The sequence below is a fragment of the Cucumis melo genome, chromosome 12 (genome assembly GCF_025177605.1).
Source record: "Cucumis melo cultivar AY chromosome 12, USDA_Cmelo_AY_1.0, whole genome shotgun sequence".
Taxonomy (NCBI): domain Eukaryota; kingdom Viridiplantae; phylum Streptophyta; class Magnoliopsida; order Cucurbitales; family Cucurbitaceae; genus Cucumis; species Cucumis melo.
Window position 1 is genome coordinate 19488580 of NC_066868.1, and position 19124 is coordinate 19507703.

The 19124-nt window shown below is 37.1% G+C and overlaps 1 protein-coding gene across 1 annotated transcript; it reads right to left on the reverse strand.

The window, feature by feature from the left end:
• Positions 1-14467: 14467 nt before the first annotated feature.
• On the reverse strand, positions 14468-18523 carry LOC127144163 (transcription termination factor MTEF18, mitochondrial). Its single transcript, XM_051079732.1, is given in 3 exon segments — positions 14468-15567; positions 15570-15781; positions 18255-18523. Coding segments are annotated over 3 exon segments (1581 nt in total).
• Between the last annotated feature and the right edge of the window lie 601 nt (positions 18524-19124).

A 19124-nucleotide genomic window follows, 5' to 3' on the forward strand; every position in this document is an offset into this window, starting at 1 on the left:
TAACCCACTCATAGAATCAAATTATAGAACATGAAATCGAGCTATGATTCTTGCACTTATTGTAAAGAACAAAATCAAATTCGTCAATGGAGACCTCCTACGACCAATCGAAGAAATGCTCATCTCTTGGATCATTTGCAATGGTGTTGTTACGACTTAGATCCTCAACTCCCTATCCCAAGAAATTTTTGCTACTATCAATTTCTTTGACTTTGCACGTGAATTTGGCTAGACCTTCCGAAAAGATACCAGTAAAAGAATCGCTCAAGATTCTTCCAAATTCGTCGTGAACTCTCAAACCTATCACAAAATCAAGATTATGTATCAATCTACTTTGCAAAAATGAAGACTCTGTAGAATGAATTAGTCTCTTGCCACCCAACCAGCACCTATCGAAAATGTACCTGTGGTGGAACAAAAGATTTGGCCAACTACTTTCAAACGGAGCATGTTATGACATTATTAATGGAGCTTGATGAATCTTTAGCACAAATTCGGATCCAACTATTACTTATGGAACCAGAACCAACCATAAACCGTGCTTTTTCCTAGTTGTTCAAAAAATGGATCAACGAACAACCTCAAATAACCCACGCACCCCCAACAATCTTTCCATTTTTGCTGCTACACTATTAGTAAAGAACACACCAAACTCAAACAACCCACCTAAAAACCACTCCAAAAAGAAAGAAAGACCAGACACACTGTGGACTGCTGCTACAAAATTCATGGGTATCCTCCTGGTTTTCGTTTGACGAAAAACTCCACAACAGATCCACAAAAAACAGAGTCTTCCACTTACTCCTTTTTCATCATTGACAAATGAACAATACCAAGGTTTATTGAACATACTGTAGGCTCACCTTAATAAGGCCAAATCTGAACCAACGTCATCCACCAAAACCACCAATGATCATGTAACAGGTACTACTTTCTCCCTATCTTTCTCATCCAAACATGTGGATAGTTCACTTAGGAGCAACAACACATATTTGTTATTCCAGAGAATATTTTACTTCACTCAAGTCCACCCCCAACGCCACTGTCTCTTTACCAAACCAAACAAACATCTGCACTGTGCAAGTGAATGATAACCTAATTTTCCATGATGTGTTATTTATCCCATCCTTCCACTTCAACTTGATTTCATTAAGTTCCCTCATAATACAAATGCCCATCATGATAAAATTTGTTGATAACTCTTGTGTCCTCCAGGACAAGTCTTTTGTGAAGATGATTAGCAAAGCTAGCAAATGGAATGACCTATAACTGATAGATTCAAATAGCAAAACTTTCATGCCTCGCCTTGCGATGCGTCTTGAGTCTCGCGTTCCGATACGTGAACACGACCTGAGCAGACACCTCTAAGCGAAACATTAGAACACTCAATTTAATGCTTAAACCTTAAACTTAATGCTTAGTTTGAACTTGGACGCTTTGAACTACTAAGCAATAAGAAAACACAACGCAAAATAAATAACAAACTCTTGTATTAACTTAACAACATGCGTCCCAATACATAATACAAATTTCTTAAGTATAAAGACTTGAAACAAAATTTCAGGTTTCCAACACCTAATGCAACTTCTTCAGAATCACTTCGAACGCATGGCTTAATGCCTCAATGCGTAGCAACTCGCCTCACCCCTCTTAACTCGACCTCAATGCCTTATTACTTGAGGAAGGGAAACTTAATACATAGGTCAATTAATTACTTAGTGAGTGAGGTTTCAGAAATCCTTTTTGGGACATACAATGCAATCAAATAAATTCATTTTCTATAAATAGGCTCACAACGCCTTTTTCAAAATATAAGCACACACGTTAACTTTTACTTATTCATTTTGCCAAGAACATGAACCATTCCCACGCATAAATTACTGTAATTTCTTGTATCATTTGCATCCCTTGGAGAATTTTTTAGTTTATTTCCTATTGCATAGGCAATTACCTCAATATGCTCCTTTTAATGCATTGGTCGAATTCTTACTGCCATGTGGTTCTTTCACCCCATGGTTGCCTTGAGTCATTATGTGCACATAATAGCTAGCTCATGAGAGGAATAACACTAATGGGTTACTTGCCTACATGAATCAAAACGTGAAAACTTTAACTTAGAAACTCTTTCTTTCAACAAATATGCTTCCTCATAAACATTTATAACATTAAACATGTGTTACATAGCATAACAATATAAGACTTAGAAAGAAAACTTTCAAAATTTTGTTCTTCTTTTTAGAAAATCACTCACAAATTACTTAATTTCCTTCCTTGATCTGTTTGCCTAATTCCAAGTTCTTTCTTCTTGCCTAGTGTCACACTTCCTCCCGGAGGATCACCTATTCTTGACCCGTGAGACGGCGTGAAGTCAATCGACATCGTTTCTTTTTTAATGACATTAGTTGACCCTTAACCTCTAACCTTTAAATGATAAGCAAGCGGAAGCTAATAACATAACTGATAAGCAAAACTGCATTGAAACCTATTTATTTAACAAACTTAACATAAATTTTATACAAACCCTTAACAAAACCCATAATTACATGGAACATACTCCGACTTCATCCAACCTTAACCTAAGTCTGGCTCAATTGAAAGACCCAAAAATACATAATTTTAAAATCAACAAGACACATGATAATAAGACAAAATTCTTCAATAGAGAAACAACATCGAATCAGACTCTGAGAACATGACCTCTACCTGAAAGGTGAAAAACATTTTGGTAAATAAGTCCATTTATTTCCCTTTGATCATAAAAATAACAAAACTTTACTTAAAAAAATCAAAAAGAACCAACCAAAAACACCTATTGACATAGGCTGGCGTGCAGACATGGGCGATAAGGGGTTGGTGTGCACGCAAGGCTTGCCCAGCCATGCCGCATGCTAACCTCATTCATAGCGTATGCCACGTGTCACGACCATACTTGTCAAGGTGTTGTTTGCCTATGGTCGTATGCCCGAATATCTCTAATTCGCTTTATCTTTATGTTTTATAAGTAGTTTAGTCTATTTCTTTCATTTTCGTGTCTCCGAGCCACAGTGTGACATTTTGGCTTTTTCATATGCAAGCTTGCCAAGGCCAAAAATCTCAATATGTACTATAGGGGGTATCTGAGTAGTTGAACCCCACCGAGCCTTGTCGCACTCTTTGCAAATTAAACATTTTCTTTGCAACTGACAGTCTTCAATGCTCTCTTTTATGATGTTTTCAACAATTTATTTTCTCTCTCACGTTTCATAAAACCATTTTATCAAGAACGTGAAGGAAGGCGACATCATACCGCGAGTTTGTCTGCGGATTTCAAATTTTGAACGGCTGACTTGTTGATCGACCAGAACAAGTGTCGCACAATCGTGTTTCAAGGGTTACGTGACAAGTGGTATCAGAGCCAAATCAGCTAATTGATAATAAGACTGAAATATGTCGTCAGCGAATCCATTGGACAAGACCCAGAGAGGCCGACTGGTAGAGCTGGAGGAGTAGATGCTTTACTTAGTTAAAGTTTCCAACTCCATCCGCTTCTTGGAGTCCCGTTTCGAAGAGATTGCTGAGAAAACTGACATGATCGATGCGGTAGCTGGCTGTGTCGAAGGATTACCGATACAAGAGTTGTTGGCAAGAGTCGACACTCTAGAAGGAAACATTGTAAGAACTGGTAGCCACGAACATGGGAACAGTTCGACAGGCTCTGTTGCCCATATTAAGGAGCGTGTCCAGGAGCTAGATAGCTTTCAAAAGACACTTTTAGAGATGATAAACGACATGTCGAAGGATTTTTGAGCTATCTTCAATGTCGTCAGAAATGCAATCGCAGATGTGAATGCGAGACTGAAAACCTCACAATGCGAGCAATGAAAAATCAAGCTCCAACAGGAGGAGCAATTCCGGTGAGTAGAGTAAAGATTTTGGAACCAAAGCCCTTATGTGGGGCAAGAGATGCAAATGCCCTATAAAACTATATCTTTGACCTTGAGTAGTACTTCAGGGTCACGAACACGGTTACAGAGGAAGCCAAAGTTATGTTGGCGACGATGCATCTGACTGAGGATACCAAGCTATGGTGGAGGTCCCGGTATGTTGACATGCAAGAGGGACATTATACGATAGATACTTGGGATGCTTTGAAGAGAGAACTCCGCTCACAATTCTTCCCTGAAAATGTTGAGATCTTGGCTCGACGAAAGTTACGCAAGCGGAAATACACCAATAATATTTGGGAGTATATGAAACAATTTGTGGGGCTGATGTTGGACTTACGCGACATGTCCGAGAAAGACAAAGTTTTCTGTTTTGTCGAAGGGTTGAAGCCGTGGGCAAAGACAAAGTTATATGAACAAAGGGTTTAAGACCTCATATCAGCGTACGCTGCGGCCGAACGACTGTTTGACCTGTCTAACGATTCTTATGATGTGAGACGTCATCCAAGTTCCTCATCTAAGGGAAATAAGAACAACCACCCAAGTTCTCTCAAAACTGCTGGAGGAGACAAACGCTTTAATGCAGATCGTAGGCCCCACCAATCGAATACCAGAAAGATCTGGTGAGGACCATGTAACCAGAATATGTCCAATCATCCTTTCAGTTGTTTTATATGTAAGGGACCACACTTGACTAGAGAATGTCCAAACAAAACTGCTTTCAATGCATTCCAGGCTTAGCCTCAGATTCAGATGACCGACTAGGTCAAACCGAAAGGGAAGTAGACCCGACGGAGGAAGTTGATAAACCTCGAATAAGAGCCTTGAAATTTTTGTTAACTCTCCAAAAGAAGGTGGGGAGACAAGCACTTTAGTGGAAAGGGGCTTAATGTACGTTGACATCTGAATCAACCAGAAGCCGACCAAAAACACTATGATTGATTCCGGTGCCACCCACAATTTTATAATGGAAGCAAAAGCTAAGCGTTTGAATCTCCGTTGAGAGAAGGATGCGGTAAGAAATGAAAGCCGTGAATTCTACTGCCCTATATATCATCGGGCTAGTGAAACGAACGATGATAAGGTTGGGAGGATGGAGCGGCCTCATAAATTTTGTGGCGGTAAAAATTGATGACTTTGAGGTGGTGCTAGAAATAGAGTTTCTACTCGAACACCAGGTGATCCCAATGCCTTTGGCCAAATGCTTAGTGATCTCTGGACCTGCCTCCCCTGTTGTACAGACCGACCTTCACCAGCCAGATGGGTTGAAAATGATTTCGACCATGCAATTAAAGAAGGGAATCACTCGAGACGAACCAACATTTATGACCATTCCAGTTGATTTGTCAGAGAACCCAGGGGAGACAGTCCCTAAGGATATTCTGTTCATATTAGAGAAGTATCGTGACGTGATGCCTGAAAATCTGCCCAAGTCTTTGCCACCTCGAAGGATGATTGATCATGAGATCGAGTTAGTGTCAAAGGCAAAACCGCTTGCGTTAGCTGAACTTCGGAAACAACTAGATGAGTTATTGAATGCAGGGTTTATTAGACCTGCAAAAGCTCCGTATGGGACCCCAGTTCTTTTCCAGAAGAAGAAGGATGTGAGTTTACGATTATGCATCGACTATCGTGCCTTGGACAAGCTCACACAATAAATATCCACTTCCCATAATTATTGACTTGTTTGATCGTTTACATGAGGTAAAGTATTTTTCAAAATTGGACTTGTGGTCGGGATACTACCAAGTGAGAATTGCAGAAGGAGACGAGCCTAAGAAAACCTGTGTCACCAGATATGGAGCCTTTGAGTTCCTCGTAATGCCATTTGGTCTTACCAATGCCCCTGAAACCTTTTGTACGTTGACGAACCAGGTCTTCCATGAATATCTCGACAAGTTCGTAGTGGTCTACCTGGATGATATAGTGGTCTATAGCACGACCATGGAGGAACATAGAGACCACCTGCAAAAGGTTTTTCAAAAATTGAAGGAGAACCAACTGTATGTGAAAAGAGAAAAATGTTCCTTTGCACAAGAGTGGATAAACTTCTTGGACCATGTGATAGAGTGTGGCCGAATTGGGATGAAAGAAGGGAAGATTGCTGCTGCGATACGCGACTGGATAGTATCGAAATCAGTCTCGGAGTTCCGCTCCTTTCTTGGGTTAGCAAATTACTACCGTCGATTTGTCGAGGGATTCTTCAAACAAGCAAGTCTGCTGACTGAGTTACTAAAAAGAGATGTTCAATGGAGTTGGGACCTCAAGTCTCAAGCCGCCTTCGACGGCCTAAAGGAAGCCATGATGGAAGGGCCACTTTTGGGGATTGCTGATGTGACCAAACCTTTCAAGGTTGAGACAGATGAGTCAGACTATGCGTTGGGGGGTGTGCTCCTGCAGAATGAGCACCCGATCACATACGGAGTCGAAAGCTGAATGGAGCTGAAAAGAGATATACCGTGTCTGAAAAAGAGATTCTTGTAGTAGTACATTATTTGAGGGCTTGGAGACAATATCTACTAGGTTCGTCATTTGTGGTAAAGATGGACAATACTTGTCCAAGGTGTTGTTTGTCTATGGTTGTATGCCCGAATACCTCTAATTCACTTTATCTTTATGTCTTATAAGTAGTTTAGTCTTTTTCTTTCATTTTCGTGTCGTCGAGCCACAGTGTGACATTTCGACTTTTTCATATGCAAGCCTACCAAGGCCAAAAATCTCAATATGTACTATAGGGGGTGCTTGAGTAGTTGAACCCCCGTCGAGCCTTGTCGCACTCTTTGCAAACTAAATATTTTCTTTGCAACTAATAGTCTTCAATGCTCTCTTTTATGATGTTTTCAACAATTTATTTTATCTGTCATGTTTTATAAAACCATTTTCTCAAGAACGTGAAGGGAGGCTACATCATACCGCGAGTTTGTCCGCGGATTTCAAATTTTGAACGATTGACTTGTTGACTGACCAAAACAAGTGTTGCACAATCGTGTTTCAAGGGTTATGATTGTGACACCGCGCGCCTCCTAGGCCATTCGCACTATTAGTTTATAGAGAGTTAGTTATAGTTATTGCTTCTATGTTTTCTTCTCTTCGCAGATTACATGCGAGATGGAGCACATGAATTGTTGTCGTGCCTTTCGTCCATTTAATTATAATTTTGTTGATTTCCATTTAAGGTTTTATTATGTGACTTGCAACGCGAGGAAACAAGGTTATATGATAAAAGGTGCTAACTTTGCCTCTAGATGAGGATCGTGCTATAAAAGGTACACATCCTCACCATGCATTGCTACTTCTTCTAACTTTGCATTGAGAATGTGTGGTGAAATTGAGTGATTATGGAGTATGAACTAACTTGCATTAAGAAAAATGTAGGAAAGTCTACACATTGTAGGCAATTTAAGTAATGTGAGATACCCTTGAAGTGATATATATCACTTAACCATCTTCTAATTAAGGTGAGCAACCTCTCGACGTCTAAACACCACACTTGTTCGCCTTTTCGAACACAAATGATGAAGATAAATCACGAGACTTATATCTAGGTTTCTTTACTTATAAGAATCACATTTCCTCTCTAATTAAGGCGGGCAACCTCTTGACATCTAAACACCACACTTGTTTTCCTTACAAGACACAAATGATGGAGGCAAATCGCCAAAATGAAGTTCGTTTTCAAACTCCCTTCCGCATGTGTTTAACGAGGTCTTTATTGCTTGCTCTTTCAAGTAGTTGGTGACCAATGTTGATTCCTTCTCTTGAAAAGAATCATGCGTGGAGTATACTCAAGCTAAACATGATGAGTCTTATACTAAAGAACCCTTATCAAGTACATAACATAGACTTAAACTACTTATAACACTTCAATAAGATGAATGATAAAGAGATGAGAGAATGACAATGAACAAATATGCATTGTGTTGATTAATATAAGCGTCTTAGCCATGGAAATAACAACATTCAAGCAATACGAGGAAAGATACAAAAATGGAAAGTATAGAAAGGTGTTGAGCCGCTGAATGCATTGCTGTGTATTCCTTGCTCTTTTACAAGTTAGGGGAATGATTGGTGAGCTTCTCTCAGCTCTCACTCGGAAGTTGATCGAAGGAAGAGGAACTTCTAAAGATGGGGAAGGATTCTAAAACTTCCCTTCCATCGGCCTCTTGGAAAGGGCCCCTCTGATACTTTTTGCAAGGTGAAGTTGGAGATATTTATAGGTATATTTAGGCGGTAAAATATTAATGCTCTGCTGTACAACTGTTCTTATCCTCTAGAATTGTCATCGCAAGAAGTAGTTGTTTCATGTCACATCAACTCCACTACCACTTTTGTCTTTTGATGAATCACCACGTGTTTATGAATTGTTGTTAAAACACCATACGATGTGAATCGCTAGGGGCAGATTTTTATCGTTAAGTCCTTTAACATGTTCCGATGCGATTCGCTTCATTTCTTCTTTTCACTGCCATGCATATAAAAACACTTAAAAACATAGTTAATCAAGCATGGTGACTTATGTAAGTTGCATTCTCCTAACTTTATAAATTTGCAATAAAAGCTACAAGTTTTGGTTATTTACCTTGTGTTTTGACTCCATTGTTTTACCTAAAAGACTATAATAAGCTGTATCTCTACAAGATATTACGCGCCTTGTATGTAGCTTGTACCATAAACCCCTTGGTCGTGCACCCAACATAGGCCACTCTGCACATCACTAACCTTTTCCTCCACCAAGACAGATGTCCATCTCACCTAACCAAGCTCACTCCAATTTAAAAAATATTAACTATTTTGGAAATACTTTCTTCTACAAAGTTGCTTGGATTTGTTTCAACTTGCTGACCTCAAAATTTCATCTTAAAACTCCAAGAGATGTATTCTATGGCTTCGAAAAAGTGCACCCTGCTCAGATTGCTTTGAAACAAATAACATTTCTCTCTTTCTCCAGCTTAAACTTAATCTTCCTCCCCTTAAATTTGATCGGTAGCCCTAGCCTAGAAAATAGATTCAATTTGTGAGTTTTGCAAGTGATTTGAGGCAAAATGCATGGGTAGATTATGAGAAATACTTTTATGAAGTTACCTATTTATAGTGAACTTTGCATGGAACTTTATTGATACTTCCTGCTTGATGAAATTTAAGTTAAGCATGCAGTGGCCACCTACAAACACACCCAACCAACTTGCCTAGGTCGGTCACAAACTAATAACCTTGCCCAACTTCAATCAAAACACCTAATGCTTCAACCATGCGCCACACGAATCTCTTTCCACAAGCCTTCCTTGCGTGCACAAGTCTCCTCGCCATGCCATCAAGTCGTCTAGCCTCCCCGCCTAGGCCTCTCAATGCCTTAATAACCTCTTAAAGACAAGCTCTTCTCGCTTAAAAGCACAATGATTGTCCTGACACCCTTTTAGAGGTTTTTCCTCGCCTAATGCTATTCCATTCAAACCTTGGCCGCCTACTCATGCCTTCTCGCCTAGCCATCCTCAGCACTAATAACCTCTCAAGACAAGGTCCTTCTTGTCTAGATGCATGTTGGCTACCTCATGACACTTCTTTGAAGAATCTCCTCGCCCAAGCCACACACACTATACCTTGGCCACCTAGCATCACTTTAAAGGTTATTCAATCGTCTTGTTGGTCGCCCACTAAGCCCATCTTTCCTACACATGAACTTAGCTAAATTTTCCTCTTTTCAACTTTAAAACCAAACATAACTTAGCAACCTTAACTTAATTTTTCTTCCTTTCAACAACATAATACACCCTTAAAAACCTTCCTTGAATAAATTTCCAATTCTTTAACCCATTCAAAACCTAGCCTTCCTAGCTCTTTAAAAAACTCAAGTTTCCTAGAGTTAGGGTTTACACCCAGTGACTTCCTTAACAAAATAGCACTTGAGTAATATCAGCTTAACATCCTTTTCTTCAGACCCTAAAGTCTTATTCATACTAATCCTAAGTAAAATTAGTCATCTTTAAGCTCTTCCTAGCTTGTCAGCTTCTACTTAGTGCTTTACACATGTGAACTTAAAATTCTTCCTAACCATGCTTTCGTCTTAGCTCAACACATAATTTGCTAACTAACCAAAATTAAAAATTTTCTAGAATTTTCCTATCCTTCAAAGGCCTACTTCCAAACACCTTCTTCTACAAAACTTTCAAATCAAAACGCAAGTCTCCAAAAAACAAACCAATTTGTCTGCAGCTCTATAGCTAATTTTTTTATTACTACTTGGAACAATGGAATGGGTCACCTATCACATAAATACTTATATGTTTTGAAAGACTTAATACATATTGAACTTATTCCTGCATAATGGCATGCTAATTGTTCCGTTTACCCTCTAGCTAAACAAAGACGATTATTTTTTGTACTTATAATAACCATATTGCAAAAGAAATGTTTGACTTGATTCACTGTGACACTTAAGGACCTTATGTCACGCTCCATCTCGTACATGACGAATAACTTGTAGAAATACAAGTTATTGTGGCTTTTTAGGTAGAACAAAAGGAGCCAAAACGCAGGATATGTGTCAAAACGCGTAGCTTCTATTGCAATTCATAAATATTAGAGAATATAAATTGCATAAATCTCATGCTTGTTTCAGCCTACTTTTTACTGTTGTATCGCAGGATTATAGAGAAAATAAGAGATACAACGAATCACAAGTGGAGCAAGTGCAAAAGCTGTACGATAGGAAGCTTGTATGGCGATTAAATATCCCTAGACGAGGAACCACATCATCATACCATGATGATGCACTAGCAAACAAGAATGGTAGTTGGAGTTAATGTGATTTGATAGGACTGCAATCGACGCTGACATGTTTAGAAGAATAGAAGCTTCACGCCCTAAAGTAGTCTATATAAAGCCTCCTTTCCTACCATTTTTTTTGTCTGGTCTGAATGGACCAAAACCTAGAGAGCTCTGTGAGAGCCGGTAGAAAGACAAGCCTTTTCGACTTCTGTAAAATATTTTCTACCTCTTCTCCAAGTGAGAGCTTAAAGAGAGATTAGAGAGAGAAGCCATTAACTTCTTACACCTAACTTGTAAAAGAGCCAAGGAATGCTTAGACATTCTATGGCTTGGCTCACCTTCTTTACTTTCCATTTTATACTTTCATTGTAATGTTGACTTTTATATTCTACATGGTCGTAAGGCCTAAATTTATCAAAACATTGCAACTTTATTCTCTTTCAATCATCACTTCTTTACTCTTCATCTGTTAAAGTGTTATAAGTAGTTTAGGCTTGTATAAGTTCTTGATAGAAGAACTAACTCATAAGACTTATCGCGTTTTGCTAAGCTCACTCCATCGCTTGTCGCCAACTACTTGAGAGGGTAAGTAGCAAGGACATGACTAAACGCGCACAAGAAGGAGTTTTGAAACAAACTCCATCCTGGTGATTAAAACCTCCATCATTTGTGTCCTGAGAGGAGAATAAGTGTGATAACTTGGCGCCGAGAGGTTATCATCCTTAAAAGAGAGATAATGTGACCCTTACAAGTAACGAACTCTAGATAACTATCGCCTAATTACTCTTTATCATTTGCATCCCGAGAGGCAAGTAAGTGTGGCATTTAGACACTATAAATGTTTGCCTTAATTAGAAGTTGATTAAGTAATTGTTATCGCATTAAAGACTATTGCATGGCTTAATCGCCTATAACGATGTGACATCCCTTCACACTTAAGTTAGTTCACTCTCCACATTCCCACTACTTCTTGTCACCTTTTATAGAATCTCTAGTATAGATATTAGATTTAATACACACAATTATACTTTTATTTTATAATATATAGAATTTGTATACTGCCTGGATGAGAAGTGAACTTTATAACTAAGGTTTGATAGAAATTTCATGAGTTCGACTCTCGCTTACTTTGGAAACCTCTCACTTTGCTTACACGTGGACAAGCGAGAGGAAAACTTGTACTACATGTTTATCATTTGAAAATTAGCGACATGTAGATAGGAAAGCACCTTTTATGATCACGTACTTCTATTCTAATCGCCTACTAAGTCATTCACTTAGAACTTAACATGACATATCCATGATTAAATGTTACATATACGCGAAGACAAGTAAGTTTTTGGCACTGTTGCCGAAAAATTTCTTTTTCAAAATTAGAGTTAAGATTTTACTTTGATTTTGGACAAACACTTAATTTTTTGTTTCACAATTTTATGTTTAAGCTTTAAAGGGGATAGATAAGAATTATAAGTTAAGTAAGGTCGACAGGTATCGTTAGAAGAAGAACGATATCGGTCGATTTTATCCGACATCTCGAGCCTAGTGAGAGGGTGCTCGAAGATGGGGTGTGACAACATATGTTTAAACATAGCAACGCTTAAGTAGGTGTTAGCCCCTTAATTTTATCACATGACCTTTACTTTTATCGCTTAGTTTAGTCGCATATTTAGAGCCCACATTCCACATCTAGATAGCTCAGAACACATCTTATACACATACAGACAAGCAATCACAAGTCCTGATCATCTCCTCCGAAAATAAGCATCTCGACCTTCTTAAAATACTGCAATCTGCTACCTCCTCCACTAATTTTTCCCCGACTGGTTCAAGTGTCCACTCAACCGCTTGATCTGCCTCCTCCTTCTCTTTCTTTAAGATCGATCCACTTTATCTTAGAAGTCTCTGTTTGGCTCCTGATCATTGCTATTTTAGCCAATAATGTCGATATTGACTTTAATAGCGTTGCCACACCCTATAGGTAGCTTATCTACGCTACTCTTGAGATTGATAATTTCTTGTTCAATTGCTTCTAGCTTTTCTTTAATTCTTTTTTGTACCATCTTTCACTCCTTGTCCAAGACGATTGTTCTGACACCAATATGTAAGGTATTACCTTACTATTTTTGTATTAATAATAACGATTATCTGAAGGCTACAGAACTTTGAGTATATAGAGAACTTAATCCACCCTTCATCAAACTACTTCCTAATTACTAAAAAAGCCCACTCTAATAACAATGTCTTTATTTAGGCTAAATTGCAAAAAATGCCTCTCAATGTTGACGTTTGTGTTAAAAACACCCATAAACTTTCAAAAGTTCTAAAAATATCCTTAAATTTCAAAATTTGTTCAAAAATACCCTCAGTGTCAATTTTGGATGAAAATGGTTAATATTGAAAATTTTCATAAATATCCTTAAACTTAAATAAAAAATTCAAAAATATTTTCATCAATCCAATTTCTACACCAAATTTCCATCGATATACGAATACTTCTATCAATATTTTTAAATTCCATGGTTTCGATATTGATAGAAGAGGTGAATCGATGCTTCCATTGTATCGTAGACAAATCCACAAAAATAAATATAATATAAATAAAGATATGTTTACTTATTTGAAAATAATAAAATATTTATTTACTAATTTAAAATTATTTTTTGAATTTGTTGTTTTTATATTTTCAAAAAATATCCTTTAAAATCAAAATATCTGTAAAAATAAAACTTCGATGTATCAATCAACATTGATATTTGAAATCTTGATTAAAACATAAAATTTCAAAAAATCTCACGAAGTTTTTTATAAAAATTCTCCAAAAAAATCTCAATAGATCTATCAGTCTACGTGTGTTAAAAGAGATACATTTTTTATTTTACGATAAAATTCATGTTAATTACAACAATAACTATTATGATTGGTTATGGTCGTGATCTATCATTGTATGTTAATAGTCAAATAAATTTAAAAATATGATTTTAACTTAAAATTTTGATTTAGATTTTAGTTGGTGAGAAAATTGGTCTAAATTTTGGATAGTACTTTTTAACTTTTATTAAGCTAAATGGTATTTTCGAACCTTTTCAATAGTTTAAGGGTATTCTAAAACAGAACTTTAATGATTTTTATCCAAAAGTAACCAGAATGGTATTTTTTTAACCATTTTTAAAAGTTTAAGACATTTTCAAATTTGAGGGGTTTTTTGCAATTTAGCCTTCTATTTATAAACAGGCCCTCCTCACTTTCATACAACCAGTGGTCACCATATAACTAACTTTCACCTATAGAATTGGAAACCTAACACTTTTCAATATTTTAAAGAGTGTTTAAGGCAAAAAGTGACTTATTATACTTTGATTAGAATAGTTTGTATCTGAAATATAGATTATTTTAGTTTGGATTATAATAATATGTATTAGTATAAAACTATTTTAGGTTAGTTTGATAAGTAAATAGTAAAAAAAAAAAAAAAAAACAAAAAAAATGATAAATGTTAAATAGTAAAAACGGTAACAAATAGATGACTAGTCAATGCATTTGTTCATTTTCTCTACATTTGTCGTTTTCGGGACAAGAAACATTTCATTCAAACTTCTGTACATTTGTTGTAACAAAGATCAAATCGGCTAGCAGCATTGAACAGCAGGGAAACAATACCAAATAACAAAGAAAAGGAATATTCCTCAATATAAGACTTGTGTATTGGGAATTATTATCCAAAGTAAAACGTCATGTCATAGCCAAACAGATGGAAAGAAATAAAGATTAGATGGCAAGGTTTAATTATGAATATGAAGACCCTGTTTTTTAAAACTATCCCACTTGGAGGAGGGACCTTCAGTATGAACATTCACAAAATATTTTACAAACCTTGCATCTGAACAAGCTAAAATAGTGCTCAATGATAAGTTAGGCTTTGCAGCTCCTTTATCCCTTAACCACCTATACATTGAAAACCTTGCGCTGATTTTTTCCTTGTTGTAGCCTAAATAAGCTGGGAATGTCATTATTGTATTCAAAGGGTAACCTAAACAGTTTCTTAAATAAACAATCTTCTCTTGGAGTACATCTTTGCTTTGGTTTAGAACCATGGGAGCTCGTCTGATTATGTCTTTTAACGCAATACAATCCAAACCAGCTTTTACCAGGCAATCAAATCTCTCCTGTAGTTGGTCTCCTCTTCCACGAAACTGTTTCAATGCCTTTGCCATCTCCTTCGAGTTCTCGTGGTATCCCAACTTCAGCAGAAATGTAGTCTTCTCCAAATATTGGCAAGAAGCCTGCTCAACGGTTTTTGGCTTTAATTTGGAAGCTAACGTAAACAGCTTAGACGGATCATCTCTAATGATCAGACATAAACCCTGCTTCCCAACTTTAAGTTCTTTAAAGACGGTTTTCGGGATTTTCAGAGTGCATGAACCAAGTAGTAGAATGTTTTGAGTTACTATACACAAAATATATTCTCTTCCCAACCCAATATCAAGGAGAAAATCCACTGCTTTCTGAATGCTTTTAATAGACTTCTCTGACAAAATTTCAGGATTTTGTTTAAAAATTGAGTACACTTCGTCCTTCTTAAAACCTAACTTGACTAATCGACCAAATAATACATACACTTTCTTCCCACAATCTTCAAACAGCAATGGGGATTTGAATTTAAACAAATTGTGCATCTGTATCTCTGTATAACCCACTTTAACTAGAAAGTCCATAGTGTCAACCATTCTGTTCCAGTAATAAGTACTTTCACAAGATATATATCCTCCAATCCAATCTTTTTCAATACCTAGCCTACTTAGCCTCTCAAGAACCTTGAAAAACTCAATGCTGATCTGATCAATCAAAAGTGAAGGGCAGCAACTAACAAGCTTAATAACTTTGCCTTTGCAAGGCCTAAATTCTCATAAGATCTTAGTTTTGAGGCTAGTACACCATAATCGTTAGCAAATACTTCTCTTGCTTCCTTGTACATTTTACCCATCTTGCTCCATGGGATACCGTAATTGCATAAAACATGCAAGTTTTGAAGCATCAGATGGTCATCACTCAAAAACGTCAAATTTCCCGGAAGAAACAAGGGAAATTGCCAAACACTTGCACGCTTCCTATGGGCGGGCCGAACGTGTGGTCGTTGAGTGAGAAATGGTTCTATCTCTGTGACGTCGTCATCGTCAACGACATCTATTGGCTCCTCTAAACCAATATCAACCTTCTTCTCCAACACATCTTCGTCGCCCTATGGAAGTTCATAATGCATTGGTGTGGATAATGATAGAAATTAAACATCAATATTAGTAAGAACATGGAACCAAACCTTCTTTTTAAGTTCAATGTGTTCATTCTCCTTTGGCATCCTCAACCAATTAGGGGTACCCCCTGTGTCAACATCTTCGGTCTTAGCATTATCCACTTCTTTACTTTTTAATGTATGATCTACTAAGCCTTCAGACACCTTGCGGTTCCCTTCGTCATCCTATGGAACCTCAAAATGAATTAACGAGAACATGCAACTTAACGTATGAGTAATTACCAAATATGAAACAACTAACGTCAATACACTTAACAGTTTCATTCCTAGTCTTTCTTTGAAGTCCAATGTGCTTCAATATGGTTGACATCATGCCCTTCAATTCGTCAATATCTGATTTTATACTATTAAGCTGCCCTTCAACAATCGCTACTCGATCTTGGAGATTCCGAATAGCCTTTTTCATCTTAGTCTTGGACTTCTGTTTCTTACTCTTTTTGAAGTCATCTTCATCATTAACAACTTCTCTTACTCTTGTTGAACCACCATTCTTCGACTGAAAAATGGTAGATGAGCGGAAGTTTTCAAAAAGTTCACCTGAAGCAATTTTCAACTGCTCCTCTTCAAGTGTCATCTCAATGACTGCCTTAATTATAAATGCAAATAGAAAAAGGCAAATGTATTTAGGACAAAGAAATAAGCACAAAATCATGCGATCCTTAAGTAAGTTACTATTGCTTGCTACTTATCATTGGCGAGTCAAACACCTAGCTTATAGTTTGGGACTTTGGTGATTGTTGGCACACCCACCTCAGCATTCGTGGTATGGCATGATCGTTTACTTTATCTACACCACATCCAATGATGTTTGGTATAGACTCATATGCCCAAACCTATTCGACATTTGACAAACAAGTTTAGGAAGTGCCACAAGATAACAAGTGGTTTCACCATCGTTTGAAAACAACTAAACGATCGTTTAACATAACTAAACGATCGTTAAAAACAACTAAACGGTCGTTTAAAATAACTAAACGATCGTTTAAATAACTAAACGATCATTTAAAATAACTAAACGATCGTTTAATTTTAAATGTATGCATAAGTTTTGAAGTAAGAAGTAAGAAGTCACATACGTGTAATGTATGCGGAAATCCATTGATAGTATATTTTTTTGTCTGTGTTGATTTCTTCTTTCCTTTGGCATATTGCTTGTCCAAGGCTCTTTTCAAGGCACTTAGCATGCATACAAAAACAATCCGACCCCAATCATAATTATTAAATGTATTCCAATCATCAACAATCTTGAAAAAACCAATGTCGACTTTGGTTCGCCTATCTTTTCCCAACAAAGATATCTCTATAAAGTAGACTAAAGCTAATTTCACAATATCATCGTCATCACCCTCGTATTCCAAAAATATATCCTCTAAGTCGCTAACATAAATACACTCCTTGTCTTTGAAAAACTTCTCCAACAGTCGATTATTCCCAACCAACTGAATATAGTCCTCTTTAGGACCCCATAGTCCAGTTATGATGTTAAATTCTCTCCTACCGAAAGTACAAACAACGCCCCCTAGTAAGAAACTTATAGAATCCTTTCCTTCATCTTCCACCTACCTTAACAATAAGTAGTGGATGAGTGGCCCATTAAAGACAATATTTAGGTCTAAAAAGTGCCCAAACTTTGTTTTCCTAAATAAGGCTAATTGATCGGGTTTGAGTTTGGCCTTAATATTATGTGTTGTCTTTTCTAAATGAGACAAACAACTTACTAGGGAATAAAAATGATGGGAAGGATTAATCTTGTACAAGGGTCCATCGGTCGATGTCGATGTCATGATTGAAGCCTGAAGAAAAAGGAACAAATTCCAGCAAATAAGTCGATTCCAAAACCAAACATTTACAACAAATATATTGAAAATGGGTTACAGATAAAACTCACTGAAATAAGATAAAACGCTCAAAGTTGATTCTTAGGTTCGAAAAGGAGAAGTGACGAAATGCACTGGAGGACCGACGACAGACGAACAGTTGGAGTATTTTCGAAGAGCAGAGCGGGAAATTTCAAAAGCCAACGAAAGGAGATGTTTTTTTTTACTTCAGGTGTTCTACGTGAAAGAGAAGGGAAAGCGAATGTGGGTAGGCGAAAAATTCAATAGAGAGGGATAGAAATTTAATGAAGGGTATTTTTGTCCATTCACACCCAAATTGTCCTAAAAGTCTTTCTTTTGAAAACTTGTCCCAAAATTCATTTAAACCTCTTTTTTTAATCTATTTTTGGCAATTTTTCAAGAAATAAAGGGAGCTCTGACGGGGCCATTCCCAAGCTTTCAAAGAATGGCTCAAATTCATTGATGTGACGGTATCTAAGATACTTAGTGAGAGACCGAGACACATCTTGTTCAGTATCGAGTTTCATGATCAATTTTTGAAGAAAATAAGGCGAGTTCTTACTTATGTGTTCAGCAACTACAAAGTTGAGGTTCCTAGTATTATGAAGATAGTAAAATAACACATCTTGGGCCTCTTTTATAGCAAGCATAGATACTCGCCCACTTTCTTGGAGATTGTGATGATTCATTAAGAGATGCTCTAGGAGTGAAACCAATTCCGCATTTGTAGAACAATCGAGATTTCAAGCAGAGAAACGACGGAGTATGAGTTTGAGCACTGATTGTTTCAGATACAACAGGTGCAAAGAATAGCAAGTGATTGAATTGGGTAATCTTTTTAGAAAAATTCAAAATTCATTCGTGTTTCCAAAGAATTGACATGGGAATAGGCCAACACGAGACAGTGAGAAAGATCTACACGATGAACAGAGACTATAAACCATTAGAACGAACACAAACGACAATACAAAAGGTAAAGGAATTACTGCAAATACAATGTCTAATCTAACAACCACTCCGGATCAAACCCATTGAAGAATAGCTTGGAAATTTACAAAAAAAAAAAAGTTTAGGAAGTGAATCGTGGACGTACCATGATAACTTTTTAGGCATATGGAGCTTAATGCAAAATCAAACGAGGAGAAAAGAGATGGGTTGAGGCTTCAAGCGTGAGAGAAAATCAAGAAGAGCTTTCCAAATCCCAAATGATCAGCTATTTGCATCTAATTTCAGTTCGTCGTCGTTGTGGCATAATACCCAAACAAGGGGTTTAAGAGGAAGGAAGAAAAA